General features: G+C 29.6%; 5 protein-coding genes across 9 annotated transcripts; 2 read left to right on the forward strand and 3 right to left on the reverse strand.

Moving 5' to 3' along the window:
- Nucleotides 1-4,505: 4,505 nt before the first annotated feature.
- Nucleotides 4,506-6,615, reverse strand: LOC101257878 (germin-like protein subfamily 3 member 4). Of its 4 annotated transcripts, none has more exons than XM_069287578.1 (3): nt 5,827-6,615; nt 5,250-5,502; nt 4,506-4,987 (listed from the first exon to the last, which is right to left on the reverse strand). In XM_069287578.1, exons 1-3 carry the CDS (start codon nt 5,922-5,924, stop codon nt 4,640-4,642), a joined length of 699 nt encoding a protein of 232 aa, XP_069143679.1. In that variant the 5' UTR covers nt 5,925-6,615; the 3' UTR covers nt 4,506-4,639. The 4 variants fall into 4 exon arrangements, with proteins under 4 accessions (XP_069143679.1, XP_010324276.1, XP_025887961.1 ...); XM_010325974.4 differs by having other exon boundaries at nt 5,247-5,502; XM_026032176.2 differs by lacking the exon at nt 5,827-6,615 and having other exon boundaries at nt 5,250-5,779.
- A 126-nt stretch (nt 6,616-6,741) lies between these two features.
- On the reverse strand, nt 6,742-8,283 carry LOC101257583 (serine acetyltransferase 1, chloroplastic-like). Its single transcript, XM_019214954.3, has one exon. The coding sequence runs from the start codon at nt 8,281-8,283 to the stop codon at nt 7,204-7,206; it is 1,080 nt and encodes a 359-aa protein (XP_019070499.1). The 3' UTR covers nt 6,742-7,203.
- Nucleotides 8,284-13,866: 5,583 nt separating this feature from the next.
- LOC101256106 (pectinesterase QRT1) lies at nt 13,867-16,942 on the forward strand. Its single transcript, XM_004244012.2, has 5 exons — nt 13,867-14,291; nt 14,636-14,831; nt 14,925-15,128; nt 15,768-16,015; nt 16,550-16,942. Exons 1-5 carry the CDS (start codon nt 14,014-14,016, stop codon nt 16,695-16,697), a joined length of 1,074 nt encoding a protein of 357 aa, XP_004244060.1. The 5' UTR covers nt 13,867-14,013; the 3' UTR covers nt 16,698-16,942.
- Nucleotides 16,943-18,311: 1,369 nt separating this feature from the next.
- LOC104648548 (pectinesterase QRT1) lies at nt 18,312-21,753 on the forward strand. 2 transcript variants are annotated; one of them, XR_002028204.3, is made up of 5 exons: nt 18,312-19,256; nt 20,339-20,534; nt 20,642-20,845; nt 21,017-21,312; nt 21,464-21,700. XR_002028204.3 is itself a non-coding variant. In XM_010325973.4 (5 exons), exons 1-5 carry the CDS (start codon nt 18,970-18,972, stop codon nt 21,609-21,611), a joined length of 1,071 nt encoding a protein of 356 aa, XP_010324275.1. In that variant the 5' UTR covers nt 18,312-18,969; the 3' UTR covers nt 21,612-21,753. The 2 variants fall into 2 exon arrangements, 1 of the variants encoding a protein (XP_010324275.1); XM_010325973.4 differs by having other exon boundaries at nt 21,017-21,252; nt 21,464-21,753.
- On the reverse strand, nt 21,743-27,222 carry LOC101252099 (uncharacterized). The gene is made up of 6 exons (XM_004243999.5): nt 26,177-27,222; nt 24,921-24,988; nt 24,727-24,849; nt 23,129-23,866; nt 22,748-22,964; nt 21,743-22,657 (listed from the first exon to the last, which is right to left on the reverse strand). The coding sequence occupies exons 1-6, from the start codon at nt 26,472-26,474 to the stop codon at nt 22,083-22,085; spliced, it is 2,019 nt and encodes a 672-aa protein (XP_004244047.1). The 5' UTR covers nt 26,475-27,222; the 3' UTR covers nt 21,743-22,082.
- Nucleotides 27,223-27,950: the final 728 nt, after the last annotated feature.

Genomic DNA, 27,950 nt, shown 5'->3' on the forward strand with positions numbered 1-27,950 from the left:
CTTTCATCATAGTTTTTCCATATTTGTCAAGGGGTTTATGTTAAAATATTCCTACTTGTTTAGAAACAAGATGCAGGTCATACCAATTTATAATTTTTATGAAATTATCTCAAATAATAAAAATTTATTTATTTTTTACCAGATATTTAAAATGCTTATTGAAATCCCAATTAAATTTAGTTTAGTTCATACATTGTAAGGTTCATTCAAGGTGACACTTTAAATTCAAACTTAAAATCTTTAATTAAGTGTGAATCGCTCCGATGAGTGATAAATCCATTCAAACTATGATAACTATGTCCCTTTGTTCTTATCAACGATTCAATTTTTTTTCTTAATTTATGTTTTAAAAAAAAATTCCTTTTGGTTGGGGAAAAAATATTTTTTTTGCAACAAATAAATTAAAAAATTGCATCTTTTTTAAAAAAAAAATAAAATTGAAAACAAACTTCCACCTAAATGGAAGTGCTCATTGCAATTATTATTTATTAATAATGTATTTTGGGGAGTTGCACGTACGCCAATATTGAAGCAGTAAAGCATAGTATTTTATGTGGATACACTTTTTTTATTTGGTCAAAAGAGATAATTATTTTAAGATAAAATATAGATTTATTTTATCCAATATTAATTAAATTTGAAATATATTTATATTAAAATATTAAAGTTATATATAAAATATATTTTTATCTATTTCATTTCGATTATCGATAGATTCTGATATTGCTATCCAACAGGACCATAACTAAATTTCTTCTTCTTCTTTTTAAAAGATAATCTCGTGCTCCTTTCCTTTTTTTACTTTTTGTTTTTGCTTCTACATTTTTTAAAGATTAATTAATATTTTTTTTATCGTAATGCAGATGGAATCTAATATACTATAATAAAAATAACTTTTAACGATATTAAATATTGATACTAATAAAGAGTGCTAAAGTTTTTACCGAAAGTGTCATTAGAACCAACATCGCTAAAGGTTTTAGGAACATATATAAAGAGTGACAATTGCCGCTAAAAATATATATTTAGAGGCAATTAAGAACTAAATGTCACTAATGATTATTTTTATTATAGTGATAAAGAGTTTATCTGAATTTTCTTTAGATGAAAAACAATTTTTATATATAGAATTAATATCAAATTTTGTCGACTTTATTATAAAAAAAATTATTTATATTTTAAATATTTTAATGATAATTCTAGTTCCGTTACGGATACGACTTGATTACTTTCAAGAAGGACCAGCAATATAGTAGTGTAGGCTTGTAGCCACAACTTTTCTTCTCTTGTTTCTTTTTATCTTCGAGTTAATGGAAGATGAGGTTTCTACTTACTTTTTTTTCGTTCGTTAAAATTATACATTGAGATAAAATGCGATTTAAGAAAATTGACTTTATGTTCAAAATGACTCGACCCATAAATTTAAAAAGTTTATAAAAATAGTATATGAACTAGTATGATTTATTATTAAGTTCATACAAAATATATATAGAAGTTTTGTGATATAGTCAGAAATTTATAAAATATATGATTTTTCAAATAATTTTATGGGCAATAAGTTACAACTTATAATTCTATTTGTTTTTATAATTAAAAGATGTTTGAATATACATAATAACTAAATTTTGAAATAGAGAGCATATGAATCATTAAGCGATCACGACTTAATAATTTAAAAATTCTGTACACAACATCTATATAATTTAAATATATTATTAATTAAATTAAGATTATATAGCTTGGGACTGAAAAACAATAAAATAAAGTTTAGAAAAATTCCAGGTGCAATGTAATCCCACAAATGAATTAATCAAGGAGGAATCTGCCCAATGGAATATTTTTAATTTTATTTTTTAGTTTTTCATTTGAATCAAGAATTTTTACGTTTTAATAAAAATAATTTTTTATTCATTTGAACTTAAATTCAAACTCAAACTAAAAACATCTGATTAAGAATGAATAAACACTTAGATCATTACCATAATTCTTATTGATTTAATTTCATTTCTCATATATTATTTAATTTCATTTCTCATACAATTTAATTTATCAATGAATTTTAAACTCAAACTAATATTATCTCTCTTGATGATCAAGTAAATCATGAAAAAACAAGCCCACGATGGTTGACTAGATTAGATTTAAGTATGAAAAATCTATATTTAATATTTATTTTTAGTTATCAAATACTATTATTTAAATCAAATTTTAAAATATCAAACTCGTGAGTATGTCACAGATTATTCAACAAATGGAAATGAAATAATTGGCTTAGTGCAAATATGACGATGCACCCAATAAATAAAAGTCTATACGTATCACCATCATAAAAAAGAATTTAAAAAATATTTTGATTTTGATTGAAATATTATTATTATGATATCAAACTTTACGAAAGATTTTTTACCCTCTGCACGACTGCACTATATAATAATGTATTTTAAATGTATATATGTATCTACCTGAACACATTACTATTTATAATTATACAATATTTTTAATGTCCAAGTGAACACATATATACTTTTAAATTACATTATTGTATAATATATGGGGTAAAAAACCCTTTCAAAAATTTAATAACATTACAGTAATTTCGATCAAAATTTAAATATTTTTCAAATCATTTTTAAAAAAAAAAAAACATTTTGTTTATTAAGAATCTTTGGGTTCTCAAGATTAGATTCAAGACTAATATGTGATAATTTGCTACAAAATGTTGACGTATGCAAATAAAAGCGGAGCTAAAGTCTAATTTTAAATTTAATAAAAATTCATAATTTTGCCAAGACTTTATATTAGTGGGTAAAATATCACTTAATATACCTAAGTAATTTATTTAAAACTATAGTAAACTACATTTTTTAATATTCGACTAGAAGACATAATCAAAAATTCTAAATCCCATATTTTGTACAAATAGTACAAAAATAAATAAATTATTAATAATAACTACATGCCTAAGTCTCACTTAATCGGGATCGATTATATAGATTATCAATTTATTATTTAAGCTTATACCATATCATTATTCTAATAAATAAATAAATGAAAATTTTTAATAAAAATATAATAGAAAAAGTAATATAAAGTAAACAAATCCTGTTAGTGGGAGTGGAAAAGTCAGCAATTGGATGTGAGTGTCGACCAAGAAATGAATTAAATCTTATTTTATCATTTTATCTAAAGATAAAATCATGACCAAGGACCATATGCAAAAAAAAAAAAAAAAAAGCTAAAATGTCTAGTTGAACTTGATTTGAGATCACAATATTATAATTCAATAAAGATTTGAGATCACAATATTATAATTTGATAAAAAAATTCATAACGAGATAATTAGACATGATATGATAAATATTGTAATTCGATAAAGATTTGAGATTACAATATTATAATTGATAAAAAAAATTCTTAATGAGATAACTAGACATGATATGATGATTTATTGTTAATTCATCGAAATTTGAATATATATAATAGTAATATGTACGATAGAAAATATGAAAACTCAATTAAAATAGACGGATAAAAATGTATATACTGTAGAATGATTTTCTCTTTTTCTTCATTAAAATATCATTTCTACTTTTTAATATTTATCGCCAATATCAAAAGATTATTTAATTTATTTGGGGAATGAGAATTAGTACCAAAAAAATTTTTTTTTTGGGGGGAAATGAGAAATTAATTTCGATGGGATATTGGGAAGTGATATCTTTAATTAGCTAGTTTTAATTTTAATTAATAATAATAACCAGAAATCATAATCCCAATAAATTGGCACTTATTTCTCTGGTTCTGTCCAATATATAATTAACAATATTATGTGCATTCATTAATATGTTCTGTGGTAAACTTAAAGTATGTGTATATTTTATATTATAAACTTCAAAATTTGAATAATATTTTTTTCAAAAATAAAAACAAAAATAGTAGATGACAAGTACATACCTAAATGAACTTCATAGTCGCACTATAAATATATAAGTTGATCTAAACATTATAAATATATAAGATGTGTTTTTTACCAAGATGTATACTATATTATTGTTGATTAGAAGTCTGTTTGTTTATGATCTTTATCGAAATTAGTTATGATACTAGCTTATATAGTTATTAATCGTATGGTCATTATCGATCAACAACATATCGAGTAAGGGCCTCTCATAAATGGAGTCTGGATAGAGTGATATTACGATCCAGAGAGATATCACGTGTTTATATAACATTATCCTATCTTGTGAAAGTAGAAAGATTGTTTCCGACAAACCTCTGACCCAATTAAAGCATATCAAATATGAATAGAAAATACAGTAATGAAGAAATCATGTTGAAAACGATAATGGAGAAGAAAATAACAATAACAACAAAATATACAATAATCGTTTACATTAAGATAATAATGTCTCCGCGATCCTCAAATTCTGAATCTGATTGGTCACGTGGTGTCAAAGTAAATCCAGTATTAAGACAAATAAAAAGATCCTAAACTAATGAAACAATTGAAAGTTCAAGAAAAGTTAATATTCAGTAGTCATATACAGTACAGATATACATATACATTTCGCGATGAATGTCATAAATATTTGGCACGAGTTATATTAGAAACGGAAATGCTCAAAGTTATGAATGAAGTTTAATAACGAAACGATGTTACATTTTTAATCTGGTTTGTTCCCAAGTTTGAACGCGAAAACAACTTCTTCATCAGGTCTCTCATGGGTTCCGAAACAACTGGTGCAAACATTGCATCTGATATACTCAACATACCAGGATTCTGGCTGCTCAGCACTGAGTACACAGTGGCTAATTCGAACCCCGAATTCAAGTTATAATGTAGAAGTCCTCTGGGGACAATAAACACATCACCTTGTTTAAGAGTCTTTTGGAACACTTGGCTTTTCGTGTCGATAAATCCAGCAATCACCACTCCTTTGCCAACAAACATCATCTCGGAAGCTCGTGGATGAGCATGTGGCATTATCTGCAGAAACATAGTATAATAAGCAGCCAAAAGAACGTAAGCTGTAATGAAATGATTCACACAATTCAACAAATATGGTATCAGAGCAGGTAAGAGGGGCGCATAGACACAATATCAGCAAGTAACTAAAGAACAAAGTGTGCTCTTTCTAACCGCTTACACGTTTAGACAATCACACAATTCAAACAATATGGTACAGTAGCAGGCACGAGGGGTATATGGAGTTTAAACATTTAGACGAGATAAGATTAAACATTACCACGCCATCTACATCCAGGTCAGTCCTGGCAACAGATAACCCGAGAGTGTTGAGTCCTGCAAATTCTGCAGCAGTGACTAATGTTGTCGATGAACGTTGAAAGTTATCCGTGTCACCTTCCTTGCTCAAACCAGAGCTTTTGAAATCAGAAGCAGTAATTTGTGCTGGATTCTTGCATGGATAGCCGTTTATGAAGACGTTCTTACGCGTTGCATCGGTAGGACAAACATCATAGAGATTATCACTATCTTTTCCCCTGCATAGACAAATGTAAAATGAAAATGCTAAGAAGAAACTAATCTTCATTATCATTGTTATTGTCAATGTTAAGTTGTTTACATCTTTATTAAATATTCCATATATATAAATGCACAAATTAGTTCTTGATTGCATTAGTGTGAAGTAATAACCAAAAACTTGGAGTTCAATTCACTAAATCATTAAGAAAAGATGTCCAATAATTATCAGTATGGTTAAATGTCACTCTCCTAAATAACAACTTGTTCTTTTTAATCTGAGAAGGATTAACCAGATTAATTAATGTAAATGGTAAAATGGTAAAAAAATCAAGAAATCTAACCTGATGCTTTTTCTGAATAAAATGTTGAGATGTATACATTTCTTGGTCCAAAATATCATTGTGTCTGATTTAAGATGCCTTATAACATACAGGCGCATTTGCGTGTATGTTCAACTGAACTCTTTCTTATCCACTCGAAGTGATAAGATCACGTCATTCTAAACTCACTAACTCTAAGTAAGCATTTGGGTTCAGATCACGTTCATATCCAAACGCCTACTTAGAGTTACGCCCAGGGTAAATATGTGTAAAACCAGGAATTTCGCTGCTTATAGTTACCCTTCAATCAAATCACTGAGAAAAACCAGTGACATGAGAGCTAAGGTTGAGAAAGTTCATAAACGAATTGATGCGATACTTGAACATGTTATTAATGAGCATAGAGAGTAAAAGCCTACACCAAAACAAGAGCAAATGCAGTTGATTTTCTTCTAAGAATTCAGAAAGAAGGCAATCTTGACGTTCCATTGATGCGTAACAATATCAAAGCTGTCATACGTATGTTCATTCATAGACGAATCCAGAATTTAAACTTGTTCGTTCTGGTTCTAGTGGTGTTTCAACTTTTTCAATGCTGCTCTTTCATTGAAAGTGACAGCTAGAAAAATACTGTTCTATGTTTTGCAGCATCCAAGACTGGATCTTTATGGCTGTTATCTCTCTTTCAGAACATTTTATCAGCGGTGAGCGATACATTTTAGTTCTGCAGAACCTGTGAACCCTATTGTTCAATCTGCCACAGGTGGTGCAAGCACATTGTGATGTATCAAGCAGTTCAAGACAACAAATATTGCAATAAGCCTTTCATTGGATTTCCAGCAGTAATACTAACAGTTCAGGAAAACGACAAAATAACGCACGAAGAAGTTAAATACATATTTCTGCAACTATAACACTGGAAAGAGTAAAGAAAGATAGATGCCAACTGCCAAGTAACAATAAGTTACATGTATACATTTCAATTATTTTATAATATGTACACATAGTTCGAGTCGAAAGCAATAGGTTCAATTGAACTCACAAAACTTGTCCTCATTTGAACTTAAGCAATAACTCCTATGAGACATATAGCAACATGATGATAATTCATCCAACACTGAACTATTTGCTATATCAAGTAAACTAGTACAGTAATCTCTTAAATCTATAAACCAGTTACCATTAAAGGTATATGTTACAACATCTCTGCATTTAAGAGAACTTGGATTCTCCCTAAAACTAAAATTCCCGAAGACCTTTTCACCTACGTTGCTTAAATTCTTCAAAAATGCTCGGTCCGTGTCCTAACAGCATTTTAAGAGAGTCCGAGCAACGTAGCTTTTAACTAATCAAATATAAATTTAAAACAATAGTAAACAAAACTCAAAGCTGTCAACTTTATATTACATAATCAGACCACTCTGATATATGTGAAGTATGATCCATAGTGAAACTAGGTATCTTATCAAGTCTCTTTGGATTCTCCTTCCCTCCTAGCAACCTCGCCGGATTCCCAACAGCGGTTGTCCTCGCCGGAACTTCCTTCAACACAACAGACCCTGCCCCAATCTTAGCCCCATCTCCAATTCTAACATTTCCAAGAACACAAGTTCCAGCACCAATCAAAACACCATCACCAATCTTAGGGTGTCTATCCCCACATGCTTTACCAGTGCCACCTAATGTTACATTATGCAAAATCGAAACATTGTTCCCAATTACAGCAGTTTCACCAACAACAACACCAGTAGCATGATCAAGTAAAATCCCTTTACCAATTTTAGCACCAGGATGAATATCAACAGCAAAAACTTCAGATACTCTGTTTTGTATTAACAGAGCAAGAATTTGCCTCCCTTTAGACCATAATTTATGTGCAATTCTATGAGCTTGACAAGCTAAAAACCCTTTAAAATTCAAGAAACAGTGTACGTAACTAATACAAGCAGGGTCCCTTTCTTTAACAGCTCTTAAATCAGCTTTAACAGATTTAATTATATCTGTTTCTTCTGTTAACACCCCAATAAATAAATCAAACAAAGTAGTACTAGGAAGATTAGGATTACCCAATTTCATAGAAAGATGATTAGCTAAAGCTCTCTCCATGGATTCATGAGCTAGAATTGAAGAAACGTAATAACTAGACAAAATTGGTTCTTGGTCAATATCTGACCTAGCTTCCTCTTTCATTTTCAGCCATAACTCATCTCCCAATTCCTCGATTTTCGAGCTTTTTTCTGAAAAGGGTTTGCAGGAAACAAGGTCAGGGAAAGTGGGTCGGCAGTATTTGACGTAATTGTAGACATGGTTATCGATTTGTGGCTTGTTTGGGTCACGAGAAAGTGGGTTTTTTGGTGGATTTTTGGTTCTTGAAGCGTGAATACAAGCGGCCATTGTTAAAGATGAAAACTTGAAGGAATTGTTAGGAGAATAAAGTGGTATTAGAGGGAATGATGATCCGATAAAACTCGAGTACATAGAAATGGAAGAAAGAGAATATGAGGCGTTGAGGAAGAAAGACAAGTATATATAGAGAAGAGAAAATTGTGGATTTTGTTGCCTACGTTTGTGGCCCAACACCATTCATTTGAGTGAAGTATTAATTTTTAGTCGATATCGAGTGTTCGATAATTATATTGAAATTTAATTAACATAAGTTTATATTTTTATAAGTATTTAATAATTATATTAAAATTTAACTAATATAAATTTGTATATTTCATAATTATATTGAAATTTAACTAAGTGATAAAATATTTTTTTTGCTTTATTAAATTTCATGTTAAATTAAAGTATGACAAAAGAATTAAAATGGAAATAGTAATAAAATGTTTTATTTTAATTATATCATGTTACACATAATAATGTGAAAAAGTATAAGATTTAGGAATAAAAATGATTTATTTGGCAACTTTTTTGACAAAAAAGATGGATATTCTTTGAAAATGCCATGTGGGGACATTTTTTCTACGCCTTAGAAACACAGCCACAATATAAAATGAAAAATTATATTTGTATTTTTAAATTAAGTAATGTTTAGAAAATAGAAGAAATTGTTCGGATGATAAATATATTTTAATTTTAATTTTAAAATAATATCGACAGATCCTTTTTTTCATATAATTAATTAACTTAACACAAATGTAATTTGACTATTTCTAGGAATCTACATGGGAAATAAACGATTATTGTAGTTTGTGTAATCATATAAATTAAATAATATTTGGATGACCAAAAAAGTCTTTGAGGAATCTTTAGTAAAGGATAAGTATTTGATTGATTCAAGTAATATTAATTGAATCTTAGTATAGTTGGTGACTTTTTCATTATTTTTATAATTTATAATATTAATAAATTAAATGGTTATTGATAGAGAAAAAATCACTTTCATGTTAAAAATACATTACTTGTTAAATACAAATTTTATAATTTTAAATTGATTGAGTAAATAATTTCTTAAGTAGGAGTCTCGCGTCTTAAATCTTCTAAGTATTTTTATAATCGAACTTATCATATAAGACTTATTTAGTAAAACTTATCTCTTTTGTGCAATTATAAACATTTTCTTATCAACAATAAATAAAAAGCTAAACTCATATTTGTGCTTAAGATTGATATACTGATATCAACAGGTGTGTTTTTTTTCCTTAAATATGAGATTTGAAATTTTGTATATAAAATATGTTAATACTTTATTTTGAATATGTAAAAATAATCTGACAGCCAGAAGTAAAATTAGGACTTGAAATTTATTAATTCTGAGATTTTAATTTTTTAAAGTTGAACTATGTAAAATTTAATAATTTTTAAATATAAATAGAATTTAAACTAACTCTATTAAATTTAATTTAGCTCGACTATCTTAACATTAATTTTGTCCTTATGTTCGATAATATAAAAATTATTTACATCGATAAACTCGTATGAGTACATAACAATAACAAACATGTCGTTTGAAAAAACGTACACGCAAACCTCCAATTTATCATAATAATTATTGGGACCAAAGTTGGGGAGCTGAACTTGGTAACTTTTATTTATTTGTGGAAGTAAATAATTTGTTTTCCTAAACAAATTAAGAAAGTTTAACACCAAGCAAAGTAATATTAGTACGACAATTTATTAGCACTAATAATAAATGCTAAATATTAATATATATATATATATATATATATATATCGTCTTATACTTTTATACAATATTCTAATGTCTAAATATAAATTATGAATTTCACCTATGCAGATGAATTATTTCAGTACTTGAATATATCTACGTTTTCTTTTTAATTGTTAATTAAAAATGAAAATAATATAATAATACAAATTCAATCTCAATTCATGTACTGCCCCCTTGAGAACCTAAGGATACCCTAATCAAATAACAAATACGATAGATATATTTAAAAAAAAAAATATATATATATATATATATATCAAATTCAATTATATGTGTGAAAAATATTAAAAAATAAATACATATATTATTTTAAAATATTTTCATAAATTATATGACATACTCATATCAATCATTTTTCGATCAATAAACTCTTCCTCAACGTTATTTTAGACTAAGAAAGAAGGAAAGCTCATTGCTTAGGTAAGTAAGAAATCTAGTCCAACTTGATCAAAAGCAAATTAACATTTATTTATTAGGCTAAACTATAAATAATTAATTAAACAACAATTATTATTTTTTTATATAAAATTACCAATCACATTTATCAAAAAGAAATATAATGTGACGTTTGCGATGACATGTTTATTTATTTATTTATTTGTTTATTCTGGAAGATTTCTTCATGAGTCATGAGACCGCCACTATACTAGGCCCTACCTTATCAAAGACTTCTTCCACAAATTATAATTATTTACGATACGATAATGTATTCAGTATAATTTTATAAAATATAATATAAATAAATTTTGTTTTTGTATTAGCAAAGTTGAGGGATTATACTCTATAGGCTCAATGAATATTAAACATTTAAAAAAATAATCAAAATTTATACTTAAAAAATAAACCGTGAGTCCTCGAATATTATAAAATATCTCATAGAAGGTAAAACAAAAGGTTTAAATATGAAAGAGTGTTAATTCTTTTTACTAGACCAACTAAAAAGAAGAAAGTATAAAAAAAAATGAAACGAGAAATTACATTTTGTTTTACATATATCATTTCGATTTAGTTTACATGACACTTTAATTTTACGTAGATTTTAATGTTATTTGACTAATTCTAACCATATTATTCAATCCACATTTTTTCAAAGTCTTGTGTAATAATTAATACAACTCCGATGAATTTTCATTTATTTTTTCCTAATAGCAGGGAAGTTGAAGGTTTGGATTTTATATATAATTATTTATAAATAATATGTGCCGTTCATTTAATTGTAAGTATCTATAGTGGTCAAGTGGCAATATATAATATAGTTGACAAGACAAATTTAAAATGAATTGTCTGCCATTTTAGGAGATGAAAATAACTACTCATACCAATAATGTAAAGTAATGAGATTGTTTTATTCTTAATTAGTAATTATGAGTTTGGAGAAAGTTTCGTTGAAAGTAATATGTTCTATTTGAATTTAGTCAGAGAAAAATATATTTGTCAATAAAAAAATTTGTTAATTATTTCTTTTGAGTTTAATATGTGAGCAATAAATATTATTTTAAAAGTTTAATTTAGACAAACGCACCAAAGATGAGAGTGAGTAAAATGCTTGGTACGACATATAAAATTATGTAAAAATGAGACGTATTGAAAAACGAAAAAAATATTATCATAAAAGTATAAAAAATTCTTTAAATTCAAACTAAAATTACTAAATTTTAATCGTGAAGTATACATCCACCCCCTTTTCGAGAAGAGGACTAAGTGGATAAAATTGATATTCGAATTTGGCATCACAAACAGAACACATAGCATATAATATAAGATATTAGTCAAAAAAGATGGGAATATTATTGGTGGGGTCAATTATTTTTATGATCGTGAAAACTTTGGTTTAAAAAATTATAATAATATATGTATGGTTGGAAGTGCTTCATGAATCTAATTTTTTTGAACCATTGGAGTTAAAAAGCATTTGCCTTTTCAACTTCTTTAGAGGTCGCCGCATCCTACAAGAAGGATTAGATTTTCTTAGATTTCTCGTTCGAAATTTGATATTTATTTTAAAATTTTTATATTGAATGAAAGAAAGACGATTTTATATTTATAATTTTTTGATATTGTTCACATTTGATAATATCTGTTACACGCGAGTTAAAGTTTTACATCAAAATTAAACGCATGAAGCGACTTTGAAATCAGAATCCGAATTTGAAATATATGGTCTAAGAATAAAGGAGTGGATTCTCACTGTTTTGAATAAACATTTAGATAATATGTGATTGATGCCAGAAAAGAGTTTTTGAAGTTATTAAAAATTATTATTTCATTTAAATAAATTTTTTTCAAACATTTCATCGGTATTTTAAATAATTGTAGTAACAGAAAGCCAAATTATTTATGATCAAATACCCCCACATTAATAATTCATTTAATTGCATGGTTTGAGTGAGTTGATCTTTAATAGCCACTAGATTTTAAACTTATACCAAGACATAAGTTCTTTAAGGACCTATGTGAAATATTAGGACAGAAAATATAAAATTAAGAGAAAATATTTGGTGGATAAATATTTCTATCATATCAGTAATTTGAAATAATTATATTTTATCTCACCATTGGATTTCAAGTTAGATACGCTAATATGCATATCATAATCAGTGAAATAGGAAGAAAGATTAACGAAATTTGTCTATGTATCCTAGATTCATGCGAATCTATTTGGATATAATGTATTTAGACTTATTTCTGACACCATTATCCTGAGATACATGTATCTGAATATATCTGGATGCACCAAAATTTAGTATGATTTGTAATATTCACATGTATCTGACACATGCGGATCCACAATGATACAATGTATCTAAAATAGATTACACCTAATTTTGACCTCATGTATTTCAATATACGTGTTTATGGACATATCCGGGCGTACCAAAATTTGATAAGACTTATAATATAGCAAACTAGTGTATATCTAATTAATTAGTTCCTAAATCAATGAGATTTAATGTCCTTAATAATTTAGAATTGATTAAATTGGGCCTCATATTTGTGTATTTTGGTAAGTTGGGCTGGAATTTTCATCCACTTAAGAAGCCCATTTTATGAGCCCATCAAACTATTGTGTTTCAATTCTTCTTTCTTTGTTCTAAAAATGTCAATTATTAGTTATAAAGTATGATATACAATTAAATGAGAATAATTGAATTGGGACATTTATAAATTACTTTACATAATTAGTCAACCTCAATATTAATGTTATTTAATTCTGTTAAATATTTTAGAAAATTGAGTTTACTGCGATTTAATAGTGCTTCAATTATAAATTTGGGTTATAAGTTAAAAAAGGGCGCTAATATTTTACTAAAGAAAAAAAAAGTACAATGTTATTGTTAATGATAAATAGAATTCTTATACTTGAAAGAGTTGGGATCGATAGAATTTGCAATAGTTATTAGAGTTTAAATAAGTCGATAATTAATAATTCACCGAAACATAGTTATCTTTAATGCGAAAACATCGTGATAATGTTATGATTTTTGATTTTAATAACCAAGTGAATCTGTTACACATTACGAAAACTCAAATAAAATAGTAATCGAAAACACACTAAAATATTATCCGTTTCGAATCTTTTCCTTTTTGACAACACTTTTACTTTTACTTTTTCACGTGGCAATCTTAAGATCACAATACTAAAGGGAATTTTGTTACATTTGACAGAATTTTAATTTAGAATCACAAGATCAAAAGTTTTTTTTTTTTAAAGTATGAAATCCCCAAAAAATTGACTATTTTTCAATGACTTTGTGTAAGTGTAGCATTTCGATAATATAAAATAAATAAAAATGCTTTAATTTTAATATACAAGGAGTAAATCCGAAACTCACACACATTATAAGAATATTAAGTATAATTATCTCTAAAAAATCATATTCACATAATCACATAATTTAATCTTCTTCTACAATTAGAATTCTTCAAATCAATTTCCATTTCACCTATAAATAAATTCATTAACTATACTTCATTATCTCCATCTCAATTAAACTCCAAAACAAAAATTACTAATCTTTTTTTCTTCTCAATATGAAGTTAAATTTTTTTATCAACGTTTGGAGTTTGATGTTTTTGTTCATTTTTTGTGCTAGTAAATTGGAGGCTCGACGTTACGTTACGTGGAACGATTTTAAGATAAATTTTCCTAATATTGATATAAGTAATGGAAATTTACGTAAGTCTCATGGTATTATCGTAGTCGATTCGAGGGGTTACGGAGACTCCGTTACTGTACAAGGTGCAATCGACATGGTCCCCGAATTTAATTCTCAACGAATCAAAATTCTTGTTCTTCCCGGAGTTTATAGGTATTTATCTGTCTATATGTATCGATAGTATAAAAAATTACGATATTTTAGATTTAAAATAGTATGCCTTTTTTTTTTTACTTTATTCCTTTGTTAGATATGGAATCACACATATGAATAGTCATGATTGGTGTTACTCTTTTTTTTTAATTAAGTTTTTTTAAAAAAATAAAATAATTTCAAGTTTGATATATTCGAAATTAATATATGTTCTCTTTTTGTAACATATTTAACGCAAATATTTATATTGGTATGTAATAGATACATACCTATCTATATAGACTATATCTACTAGTATTAAGTATTTAAAAAATAATTATTTTTTTTTAAATTTTGTTATGCAGAGAAAAAGTGTTTATTCCATCTTCAAAGCCATTTGTTTCATTAATTGGTGATGAAAATCATCCTAGAAGAACAATAATTACTGGGAATTCTAAGGCATGTGATAAAGATCAATATGGTAATGAAATAGGCACTGTTGCAACAGCCACAGTTACTGTGGAATCTGATTATTTTTGTGCAACTGGCATAACCTTTGAGGTATACTCGAAATTCGATACAGAATGAACGTGATCTTATAATTAAATAGATTATTCAATTCAACTCACGTAACGTGTTTTTTATTTTGTTTAGAATACTGTGGCTGCAATGCGTCAGGAAAATGATAAGCAAGGTGTGGCATTGAGATTAGCTGGTGATAAAGCAATGTTATACAAAGTTAGAATTTTGGGATCACAAGACACACTTTATGATGATAAAGGATCACATTATTTTTTCAAGTGTTACATTCAAGGAACTGTTGATTTCATTTGTGGCAATGCTAGATCACTTTTTCAGGTTCTTTGTCTCTTTTTATCTTTTTTTTTTAAAAAAAATAAAATATATCGATGGTATTGTTCATGTCAGCTTTGTTGATATTCGAATATGCTATTAGTACTTGTTATTTGTCATCAATAGTATTAGTAAAAGGTTAGGTTACTCTGTCTGTCGAGACTTTGTATGAATAGAAAAAAATGATCACTACTAAAAAAAAACACTACATTCCTATTGAAAAATGTTACGTGGCTCTTCTTAGAGATATTTTGATCGAATTGGCTAGGATGAAAAAGAAAGTAACGTTTTCATTCAGAAATATTAAAAAGTTTTTCATTATTCAGTGAGAAGAATCTGTTTTGACTGAGTTAGTACAGTGGTTCGTGATCGGAAAAAACTTTTATTTTTAGTAATGTGGATCCAGGGCACCTTGTTGATTGACCTACTCTGGTACCAACTGTTATAGTCTATAATTTGAGAGAGCACTCGTTCAATTTTTTATTTTATTTCTAGTAGTATGTGTTCAGGTTACCTTGTTGATTGACCTTTTCTGGTACCAATTGTTATAGACTTTATAAGAGCTCTCACAACCACATGCTTAAAGCTCGATTGACTTACTCTATCATTTAAACAAGCCTCACTCGTTTAATTTTTCTCTAACAGAGTTGTGAACTACATTCAATAGCTCCAGATAATGTGGGAATATCAGGAGCAATTGCAGCACATGAAAGAGAATCACCTTATGATGATACTGGATTCTCATTTGTTAATTGTAAAGTTACTGGAAGTGGAAGTGTATTTTTAGGCAGAGCTTGGGGAGAATATTCAAGGATTATTTACTCAAAATGCTATTTTGATGCAATTATTCATCCACAAGGATGGTCTGATTGGGACGTACCATCTAGACAAGAGTAAGATTATTATTTTTTTTCGATATCGTCATTCAATTTCTATTTACTTTTTTATTTATTAGAACATAAATAGTCATTGTACCATTATATATACTTGCTAATCAACAAGAGTCCTTATAGTAGTTGTTGTTACGCTTTTCTCGTGAGCCTTGAATATATAATAAATAATCATATAAAATTTAAGTCGTTAAAGACAATAAGTACTATAAGGACTCTAGTTGATTAGCAAGTATATAGAATTGTACAATGACTCTATTTATGTTCTTATAGCACCTACTTCAGAACAGTTTGAGATATACAACATTGGGAATTAGGTATGAAGTTACATATGATTAAAGTTAATACATATGTATATGAATTTCATACCTTTTTCGACTTAGCTTCGAACATGTATATCTAAAGTTATTTTGAGGTGGATAGATGTGGTAAGTCAAGAAAATGTCTGAAGTTATATATGACTACAGTTAAAAAATATGTGACTGAGTTTCTTTAGACTCGTATATCTAAAGTTATCTCGAAATGTCTTTTTCTTAGGCATGCATTTTTTGGAGAATATAGTTGCAAGGGAATTGGAGCAAATAGAGCAGGTCGAGTGCCATGGTCTAATGATTTCACTCAACACCAAGCTCAACCCTTCATGAAAAGAGACTTCATTGGTGGAGATGAATGGCTAAGAATTTAGGTTAATTATGTTTTATTACTTTTTGACAAAGTGCAGCAAAAAAAAATTAGGCTAAATTACCTTCATTTTTATATTTTATTGGTAGGATATAATCAAACATTTTGTGTCATACCCTTTCTTTTATTCCTATTTATTTATATACAAGTGTGTTCTAGAATGTTGGTAGTATGAATGAATATATCAATATTGATAGTATGAATGAATTTTTTAGTATTGGATGTGAAAAAGTATTGAGATTTTACTTATGTTTTAACTGTTTATATTTTTTTTTGTTACCATTTAATATTTGAAGTTTACATTAAAAATTGTATACCATTGAATTTATTTAATGATGACACTCTAACAAGATTTTCTTCGAAAACTAACCAAATAAAATAAGAAAACCCAGCACCATCACATGATTTCATCTCAAAATATTTATGATAAATAAGCTCTGTAGCTAACCGTTAAATTTGAGGAGCTATCTCTTATCCACGGGTATAATCTTGGGGAACAAAGTATTTAATAAGCACTTGGGTTGGGGACAAAAAAAAATATTAGATGCATAAAATATTTTATGTCAATGTAATTATTAAATATAATTGAGATAATGCACAAATACTCCCTTCTATCCCTTTTTGTTCTACGTAACATAATCTTATGGGCCCAACGCTACTTGACTTTTTCTTTCAAGCTAGCGCCACGAAAACCGAAAAGGGTAGAAAGTTTCTTATAAAATAAGTTCAGGGATAATACGATCTTAATATAGTATAAGTATGTCTCTACGATTTCAGGCATAAGTTAATTTTCCCAATATAATTTTATGATGGAACTTATACCTGTCATAGGTCACAGTAAAAAAAAACTTTAATATTGTATTAAAATTATAAATAATTTATATGTAATAGTAACAATTTATTTGATAAGTTAAAATAAATTAATTATTTATGGCATTTGGCTAATTTCCAATTGTATTTCAATATTAGTTGACCTACTTGGAATCAAATATTTGTATAAAATGTGTCACTTAGACTTTGGACTCTCGAAATATTTAATTTATCCTTATTAAGTTATAAATTTAGCAAACGTAAAAGAACTTGTGAAATAATAAAATTCACATATTATAGTTAGAAGGAAAGCCAAAATTTCACTATTATATATTCTAAATTTAAGAAAAACGATAAAAATTAATTATAATTGAGTTCTAAATCTAAAATTGTATATATTCAATAAATGTCTTGATATAAATATACTGAATTCATCAAACACGTAATTAAACTTTTAACTTCGCCTTTGATTATAATATATTAACTCAATTATTTATAATTAACCCCTTGGAAGACATTTTATTAAAAAAAAACTCGAAATTTATGATTAACAAACGATTTCTCGTACGGTAGTGTTAAAAATGAATAGACGTGCTTTTTTTTTTACTATAAATTTAGTTTCAAAATAAGCGAAACAAAAAGAGGCGCCGATCGTGAAACGTCACGCTTTACCTCACAAATATTTTATTTCATTTCCATCAAATTATATTAATTTATCGCAATCAAATAATTTAACGAAGTAATTAATTTTACCAATTAACCATTCAAGTTATAAAAGTTTATCATTTTTTTATTTTTCAGATTTATTTTAGTATATTGTACTCAAGTCGAATGACTTTCAAAATCAATCTTTGTCTGAAAATAATCTACTTATACTTTATTCTTTCAGATTTCACGAAGTATATTGTTACGTTATTATTTTTATATCTATTTATGTGATGAAAGTATATTTTTATAAGTATAAACACAAAAAGATATATATTTATTGATTTGATATAAACACGAAACGTCAGTAATTATTTCCATTCGTAACACCCCATACTCTTTTCTTTTCCCAATTATAGTTAAAACACGTTGAATTAAAAAGCAAGAGAAAAAGATGCTGATTTTAGCCTATGTTTTTTTTAAATAAAATAAAATAAAATTACAATAGCGGTTAATATGCAACTTTTCGAAAAAAAAACACACCTCTTGAAATTTCACAACTACTTCTTAACAAAAACTACCCCTCAATCTTTACACATTTCACTCTCAATTTTATTTCTTTATTATTATTATTATTACTAATAATAAAAACTTTAGAGGTTCTTGAAATTATGTAACATGCAAATTCCAACGTTCATAATTTCATAAATATATTTCTACTATGTTGTATAAAAACCATAGGCTCTTATATTTATTGCCTTCACTTCTTACTTGCTTTTTTTGCCCATAACTTAACTCTTCATATTTTTTGGGGGGGGTTTATGATGAATTTAAGTGATTTTAGCACTTTATTTGTGATTTTTTTCTTGATTTGTGGTGATCAATATTCTTGTTACATTATAACATGGGATGATATGAAGGTAGATTTAAATAAAAATGAATTTATACGATCGCGTTCTTCATCTTCATCTTCATCTTCGTTAAAAAGAGTTATAGTTGTTGATCAAAATGGTAAAGGAGATTCAATTAGTGTTCAAGGTGCAGTTGATAAAGTTCCTTCAAATAATTTACAAAGAGTTATTATTTACATTCATCCTGGAACCTACAGGTAATTTTTTTTTTTAATTATAAATATATAGTATAGTTTTTATCAACTTTTTACTATGATTACTCGTGTTGTTTGGATTCTTCGAAAATATGTGTTAAATTCTCCAAAATAATATATTTGGAGAGTTTCTATTTTATTAGACTTTTTATCAACTTCTTACTCTGGTAATTTTTATTTAATTCAGACTCTTCGAGAATATTGTTGAATTCTATAAAGTTAAATATGAATATATATTTTTGAGTCTGAACAACATAGATTAGTTCATATGATGGTCACGAGGACTAATCTAGGGGTTTAGTAAAATTTAATAGCTTTGAATTGAGTTCTTTTATAACTTTTTTTTTTCCAGATAACTTAAATTTACTTTCTTGTCTTGATTATAAATATTAAAAGCTCATGTATTGATTCATATATGCATTTTTTAAAATATTTTTTTTGCATTTTTTAAAGTTGGTGTGAAGTTAATTTAAGCTTGAGGACGTGGGTTTATACTAAAAAATAGTTGACAGTTAATAAAATGGTAGTGGGTTAACCCACCAATAAAATTACTTTTGTGCACTGATAAAGTGAAAATATATATTTTTAAAAGAATTATAAATTTAATATTTTAAAGAAAACTACGTGTAAATATACTTTAGGAAAATTTTGATAATGTAAAGATTATTTACAGCTTACGGATTTAGTCTAACACAATAAATTTGATATAAACCTAACATTTTTGTCTTTCAAAAATCATGATATATATGCATATTATTAATTTAGAAATTACTTTACTAATTTTTTGAAAAGATCGAAGTTTGAATTTATTAATAAACTTTAAATTATAACTCCGTCTTAGAATGATACGTAACTTCAATGAACATAGTACTCCTTTTTTCAAGTCAGCCCATGATGTGTTGTGTTGAAATCTTATTTTACGTGTGATGTCTGAATATTGTCAGTTTAGTATCCGAATATTAAGTTATGTATATATAGTAAATGTTAAATGTGCTTTCAAACTTTTTTGTATATTTACCTTTCATATTTTTAAATGTTTTAGTGAAAATTTCGATTCCGTTACTTATGTATATTTTATTTTGTAGAGAAAAGGTACATATACCAGCATCAAAGCCATTCATATCATTAGTTGGTGATCAAAATCAAACAACTAGAACCATTATTTCTGGTCATGATAAAGCCTCTGATACTGACCAATATGGTTCTATTTTAGGCACTTCTAGAACTGCCACACTCACTGTTGAGTCTGATTACTTTTGTGCAACTGGCATTACTATCGAGGTATGTACGTACGTTTTATAAGTTAAACTTTTCTATAACAGTTTCGTTTTTTTTGTTGTTGTTTTTGTCATGATTCGACTCGATTTGTGATTATTTTTTTTTGGCAGAACACAATAATTCCAGATCCTAAAGGTGTTGGAATGCAAGGAGTGGCATTGAGATTAAATGGTGATAGATCAGTTTTGTATAGAGTTAGAATATTGGGATCACAAGATACACTTTTAGATGATGCTGGATCACATTATTTTTACCAATGTTATATTCAAGGATCTGTTGATTTCATTTGTGGAAATGCTAGGTCACTTTATAAGGTACTTACTGCCTACCTATCTACTAATGTTTGCTCGGACTCACCAATAATGTTGTTGTGCCTCTGTGAAATATGTATTACTCTGACACGCGTTATCGACCCGTTGTCATTTTCTCTACTTCCATTCTTCTAAACTTTTCGACTTGTTTTTTCTTTTGTATATTGTCAACAGAATTGTACTCTACATTCAATAGCCAAAGGGTATGGAGCAATTGCAGCACAACACAGAGATACAGAAGATCAAGATACTGGTTTCTCTTTTGTTAATTGTAAAATCAAAGGAAGTGGCAGAGTCTTTTTGGGCAGAGCATGGGGAGAATATTCAAGGATTATATATTCCAAATGTGATTTTGATCCTATTATTGATCCAAAAGGTTGGACTGACTGGAATCAACCATCTAGGCGCCAGTAAGACTCGAAACTTCTAATTCAGAATAGAGATATCAGATGTCTGATAATGACAAATAGGTATTTAGTGAATTTTGAGTATCATGGATAATAATGTCTGTAACACAACCCCTTTTGGTGGATATTGACAAGTCACCAAATACTACGAGTAAGCAATGATCTTCTTGAGATCGCTTAGTCTTTGAAAAACGACTTTTTTCTGTGTTTGCAGGCATACAGTGTTTGGAGAATATCAGTGCAGGGGCAGTGGAGCAAATAGAGCAGGTAGAGTGACATGGTCCAAGACTCTCAATCAATCTGAAGCAGAACCTTTTTTGGATGTGAAGTTCATAGAAGGACAACAATGGCTCAGACTCTGAACTTTCACAATACAATTTTCTGTGTGCTATTATGCAAATTCATTCAAAAACAGAACTAAATTGGCTAATGAGCCCTCAATTTTGAAATAGACATAGGAGCGGCTCAATAAGATCGGTGGCCTAAAGCGATATTGTGTCTCAATGATTTCACCATAAAATACTGCATTTACAACATGCAAGGTTCATAGTATGTATCTGTCTATTACACTGTGCGCAACACACTTGCAAAACAATTTGACTCGATAGAGGAACGTTACAGATATTGTAGAAGATCCTAGTAATTAGAGAGTTTATAATTTGCTAAAGCATCTCCAGATTCTAATGAAGTAGTGGGAACTAATGATAACCTGTACACCTAAGACACTCGATCCCTAACACTACGAGCAAACCTCATTCGATTTCCATCTCTATGTACAGTTGAACAGCATCAGTACCTGGCAACAAACTGGAATCTGTTTCGGTGGTAATACATCACGCCACTATATCCATTACTTCTGTCTCGCATTTCCCCCCATCAATCTCAGGTTCTGATGATTTTTCCACATTGCTGTCCTTGTCAATATCCGTGTTGTAAGAATCATTATCATCGCTAAGTTGGCAGTCTAAGTCATGCTTGTCGCTGCCACTGCTGCTGCTGTTATTACAATCATTCTCATCGGATTTGTTTTCAGTTGCGTGCTTCTCATCCTTAATCAAGTCTATATCTCTAGAGGAGTTATCAGTTAGTCGCTTTTCTGTAATGTCATCTTCTTGCTTCTCATTATTGACACCGATTGAATGTTTTGAATGGTGATCAACTGATCTTGCTTCTGTAGAACCACGAGCAGCTTCTTCATCCACACTACTCGCGTGAATTTTATGATCCATAGTACTAGCTCGCTGGCGCTCTGAATTAATACTTGATGATACAGAAATCTTGGTTTCTTGGATCAAAGATATCATTGAAAGAATGTCTCTGTTTGTCTCGATATCTACCCATCGATCTCCCACCCAATCCCTTGAGATTCTTAGATTCTTCCTATCTATATTCAAGAACATCCTCTCACCTGATAACAAAAGCGGAGAAATAGTTTATGAAGAAAACCAAGGAAAATGTTTGCTTAGCACTAGCAACAATATTGAAAAACAAAACTCACCAGGAACATAAACTCTATAGGTTTCCTTTTCTGATTTGTCTGCGTCGACAATTATTCCTTCCCACCAACCATCACTCCACCAGGCATCAATAGGTGCTCCCACATCAAAGGCAAGATCTTCCAGGTCACAAGAGCGGGAAGGCCTGATTGTTGGACGGTTAGAGTTTCTCATTCCAAGTTTATCAGGCTTGGCTAGTCTAAATGTAGGGATCCATTCCTAAAAAATTGATGAATGTGTAAAAATGATGTTAGTTTTCAAAACGTAACAATATTAACAAAATTTCTAGTTCACCTTGGTCCAGAATGAAAAAATCATATTTCTCTCTGAGTTGAAGTTTTTTAACATGTAATGAAGTATCCTGAAAAAGTGCTGGTGCATACCTCAAGGTTTCCACATCCATCTTCATCCTTAATATCATCATACTTTATCTTCATCTGTCTCCGGGATATTTCCACAATAGTGCATCTGAACCAGCAGCCACGGATCCCACTATCTTGGCTCAGACATTCTATCTTCTCGTTAACCACTAACTTAGGAGCATACCAGAGCTCACTTCCAACATGCTTATTGGAGTAAAATTTCCTGCTTAAAAAACCATTTTTGAACTTCTTGTAAGACTCTTCATATGCTGTCATCTGATGCTCCTTATACTTCTTTCTTGGCCTTTTAGCTCCAACTTTTACATCATCCTTGGCACTAAATTCTTCGTCTTCAAAGAAATCTGGACTGAAACATGAGAAAATTGATTGATCAAGGTAACCGCGCAATTTACCTAATTCAAAAGGTTTTACTCTGTTGCCCTTGAATTGTCTGAAGCAAAAATGTACTCTTGTTAGCAAGTCATTTGGGAAAACAGCTACACATTTCTCATAATGTTCCCGAGTTAAGACAATGGCCGGACCATCAATACACTCTGCACTAATGACCTGAGCATAAGGAGTGATGAAAACTTCTCTAGGATGAGGATTTCTTAAAGAGACAACCCCTCTCACTTCCCTATTAAAGTGAAACCATCTCACTTTGACTTTTTTCTGGCCCTTCCGGTCCTCATACATATCTTCAAGATATGCAAGGTACTGATTTTCCTTTTCAGCCATGACAAAGACGAATGCATGTACCTGGAACACAGAAAAGGAAACAGACTTAACAGCTGTTAATAACAAATAGAGGTGCAGCATTTAAGAAGTCAGGTCATCTTTCTAAAGGGGTCAAGGAGGAACTTTCAAAATAGCATAAACTTGAAAAGGTTCATTCGATACATTTTATTTGTTTAAACTTTCAAGAGCTTAGATGGCAACCTATGTAAGCCAATAGGCATGATTGGGAAATGGGAGGAACAGCACAGATGAATCCATGCTTTAATTTATGGCAGTCAAGAAAACAATATGAGCACAAACACAAAGAGTGTCACTGATATTTGATAATGCCACTTGTGTAAATAAGAGCTAAATGATAATCCATGTGTAATGCCATCCATACATTTGGACACAGTTTGCAATTTTATTTTTATGACAAAGCTAACAGGACTAGTTGACAATTTGTCATCATTAAAATTAGAGGGAACAAATCAGAAGGCAATTAATTTGCTATCCCACAACTGATGTCAGACTCTAACACCTCACATGCCCAAAACGGAACATCTGGAGAGTGGATGAAAGATACAACATGGGGACCCAACATCAACTAAACACTTAATTAGGTTTGTCTCTGTTGTAAAGAAAAAGAACATTGAGCCAAATACAACCCCAAATCTAGTTTTGAGGGTGAGCATTGCTCAAAACTATATAAGGAGACTAGTTTCCCGTTCCACAATGATGGGCGACTCCAAAAATACATTATATATTAGCCTTCTTAACAAGTATGTTCCTGGAATAAGTTTGTTCAGCATCTAAGAAATTTTGAAGTGGAACATCTTAAGCATGTCAAGTAAAAACTTCATTGTGAGACATTCATCTAATTGTCAGTCCAGTAAACTTACAGCAATTGTAATCCCATTCCGGGAAAATGTTGGGTAGTGTTTGAGCTGTTTACTACATATCCATGGTTCACCTGACCAAACTATGTCGGAAGAATGAACTCTCAAGTTTCTTGTGATGGAAACCTGTCATAAAAGATCAGTCAGACATGTCAAAAATCAAGGAAATGACATGTTAGAGGTGTGAGAACTCGCACCTTGTTACTTGTCATATCTGTTGATTGGACACTGAATAATGGAGACATAGGGTCATCTTTCGGTGATTCTGCCATTACATGGAGCACACGTCAAGCTTTTGTTTTTTCCTTCACAGCTATTCTAGACAGTTTTGCTTGCAAATATATACTCTAAAAGTTCAGTAATTTAGAAGTTACAGATATCACATGTAAAGCATCTCCAGCAGACACTCTATTATTGTTTAGACTACATGGGAAGATGAACTAGAGTAAAACCAACATTGCTGGGAATCTGAAAAGAAAAATAACAGTTGTATAAAGCTCAAAGACTGATACCCCTGCAGTAGAGGCCAAACCCAGGCAGTAGGTAAGGATAGAAAAAGTTCATCAAAAAGGCCATTTCCAAGTACTATGTTGCATAACAGCAAATACACAAGAACTTCATTTGTTCTATTCTAATGGAACTTACATGATGTGAATGTCATAGCGAAAGTCAAAACAAATGAATTCGTGAAATACTTTTCGGTCGTCTTTTAGTTCTTGTGCTAAAGAAAACATTTTCACTGTCCTAATTTCCTGAATCCAGAAGGTGAACCGTCTTTTATAATACATTGCTTAGACAAAGTTGTGCAGTAACCCATCACCGAAGATTAAGAAGGCCAACTTCAGGGAAACCAAAATAGACCTTATGACATAGCATATATAAAGCTAATTAGCATAAGTACTTCATTAATCTAATTGGAATTTGATAGTACATACTTGGAAAAACTTGCAGAGTAGCTACATCACATTAAAGATTAAAGGCCAACTTCAGGGATATCAAATAGACCTCATGACATGGGATATGAAAAGCTAATTGGCATGAGTACTTATTTAATCTAAATGGAATTTGATAGTATAACTTGGCCCGTAGCATTGATTTCCCATAACAATGGGATAGCTATTTCTCAATAACCTATCCTATGTTCGAGAAGGCCCCTCAGTTCCTCAGCAGTACCTGAGGTGCATTTACTTGTCTCACATGAGACGAGCTATTCCCTACTCCATGGAAAGAACATATCCCGAGTAGTCCCACGAAGTGAGGTCTATGGAGGATAGAGTGTAACCAGATCTAACACCTATCTTAGAGGTAGAAAGGTTGTTTCCAATACACCCTCGACTCAAGGAAAACGGTTCCAAAACAGTCCACAAATAGAAGCAAGGGAAGTACAAGAAACAACAGATAATAACAAAAAACAACAGAAAATAAAATACGACAGTCGATAGCAAGTGCTTACTTGAAAAATCACTTTGTAAGTGTTGTTTTGATAGCATAGATGTGAGCCAATTCACCACTTCTCTCCTTGACCTCCATCTGAAGCCAGCATAGACAGAGTCCTCACCTGCATAAGCTTTCAAGAACTCTTCGGAGACGACATAAAACATATGCCTAACACTCCTCTCAGTTCCCACAACAGCAAGAATAAATTCCCCTGAAATATCCTTCAAGAAATAATGAACCACGCGATGTCCCCTCTCCTTAGAAACAAATTGTTCCTTCCATTCCACAAAACAATGGTCATTGCTACTACCCATCTTCTGAAAACTACCCAAAATAAGATCTTTTCACCTCTAAAGCACCATATCCAGCCTCACATAAACCCTAATCTGTAAACTTCAAGCACTATGCCCCATACCAAAACTAAACCCCCGAAGACACAACCTTAAATCACCTCAACTACTACCCCAAAGGTCAATCAATTTACAAAAGACACAATCTTGATAATCTACTCTGAAGCCCCACCATAAATTTAGCTTCTGGGAACTCAAACAAACAATAGGTATCTGAAAAAACTCTAAACCAACACTCCTCTACAAAGATCTGAGATAAATTACACATCAAAGTCAAAAATTTCAAGAGTTAGACTTGAAGGGGTTTTTGCTGAAGCAAAAATACAACAACCCAACAAGTGAAATAGTCAATAGGCATCAACAAGCCTATAAGTTAGCCAAAACGAAACTTGGGTCCAAAATCAAACTCCTTTGTGGGCAATAACAGAGAAACTGGTGATGCTGGTCAAATATAAGACAAGAAAGATTCTTCTTTAGTAACTTTAGCATATATACCAAGAATACACAAAGCTATGGTGAATATGAGTGAAAAAGACAAGATTTTGGATCCTGGGAAATTGTAAAAATGGCAAGAAAGAGTTGCAGAGTTCACATTCTATGAAGTTTTGATGGTGGTAGCTGGGAAAACCTTCATAAAAAGCTTTGATCTTTCACATGGGATATTTTATCGTGTAGTCGCTCATAGGCTTTGATCAATGTATCAAGTGGATCAAGGGCCCTTGGATTATTTTTGAAGATTCTGATGGATTTTGTTGAGTCACTTAGACCCTTGAGGACTCAAAATGTACACTTGTGCCCCACATAGTTTGACTTTTAGTGGAAATGTGTTTTTACCAAAAATAATACGGAAACATAGTACATAAATGCGTCATTTAACTTTGAGTGGGTAGAAATAGGTATTCAAATATGTATAAAATTGAATAAGTAGACACATGAATCCTACATGATATAATATACGTAGAAAATCATGTAGGATGCAAATTGTCATGTAGGACGTGTGTATCTACTTTGTATAATTTTATACAAGTTTAGTTGTCGATTTATATACACTCAAAGTTGAAGGGCATAAATATGAAATAAGACCAAGTTAAAGAGCATGTTTAGGGGTCGTTTGATGTGAGGGATTAAAAATAATAGTGATGGGATAAGAAAATAGTGATCAGATAAAATTTTTTATATTATTTGGTTGTCATGTTTGGAATAACTTATTCCATCATTTGTACCAATTTAACCATAATAAATTTGATAATTTTATGTTTGGTGTTACATAGTATAAACTAAAGAGGTTCAATTAAGCTAGTATTTTTAACGCAGAAAAATACAAAGTTATAAATTAATAATTATATAAATGTAATACATTCGATAGATAGAACATAAAAGTTGAATACATCGTGTTTTAATCTTGAATTATTTTCAGTTTGATGTAAATATTGAATACAA

Source organism: Solanum lycopersicum, chromosome 7 (genome assembly GCF_036512215.1).
Source record: "Solanum lycopersicum chromosome 7, SLM_r2.1".
Taxonomy (NCBI): Eukaryota; Viridiplantae; Streptophyta; class Magnoliopsida; order Solanales; family Solanaceae; genus Solanum; species Solanum lycopersicum.

What these genes read in the sequence shown, in the direction of transcription:
- LOC101257878 (XM_019214955.3), bottom strand. Translation starts at nt 5,639, where the DNA reads ATGCAATCAAGAACTAATTTGTGCATTTATATATATGGAATATTTAAT. An exon ending in ACCTGGATGTAGATGGCGTG is followed by an intron (nt 4,988 to 5,246) that starts GTAATGTTTAAT and finishes ATGTTTCTGCAG; the next exon opens with ATAATGCCACATGCTCATCC.
- LOC101257583 (XM_019214954.3), bottom strand. Translation starts at nt 8,283, where the DNA reads ATGTACTCGAGTTTTATCGGATCATCATTCCCTCTAATACCACTTTAT.
- LOC101256106 (XM_004244012.2), top strand. Translation starts at nt 14,014, where the DNA reads ATGAAGTTAAATTTTTTTATCAACGTTTGGAGTTTGATGTTTTTGTTC. An exon ending in ATGCTAGATCACTTTTTCAG is followed by an intron (nt 15,129 to 15,767) that starts GTTCTTTGTCTC and finishes TTTCTCTAACAG; the next exon opens with AGTTGTGAACTACATTCAAT. An exon ending in GACGTACCATCTAGACAAGA is followed by an intron (nt 16,016 to 16,549) that starts GTAAGATTATTA and finishes TCTTTTTCTTAG; the next exon opens with GCATGCATTTTTTGGAGAAT.
- LOC104648548 (XM_010325973.4), top strand. Translation starts at nt 18,970, where the DNA reads ATGATGAATTTAAGTGATTTTAGCACTTTATTTGTGATTTTTTTCTTG. An exon ending in CAACTGGCATTACTATCGAG is followed by an intron (nt 20,535 to 20,641) that starts GTATGTACGTAC and finishes TTTTTTTGGCAG; the next exon opens with AACACAATAATTCCAGATCC. An exon ending in ATGCTAGGTCACTTTATAAG is followed by an intron (nt 20,846 to 21,016) that starts GTACTTACTGCC and finishes TATTGTCAACAG; the next exon opens with AATTGTACTCTACATTCAAT.
- LOC101252099 (XM_004243999.5), bottom strand. Translation starts at nt 26,474, where the DNA reads ATGGGTAGTAGCAATGACCATTGTTTTGTGGAATGGAAGGAACAATTT. An exon ending in CTTACAAAGTGATTTTTCAA is followed by an intron (nt 24,989 to 26,176) that starts GTAAGCACTTGC and finishes ATGTAATGGCAG; the next exon opens with AATCACCGAAAGATGACCCT. An exon ending in ATGGATGTGGAAACCTTGAG is followed by an intron (nt 22,965 to 23,128) that starts GTATGCACCAGC and finishes TCAATTTTTTAG; the next exon opens with GAATGGATCCCTACATTTAG.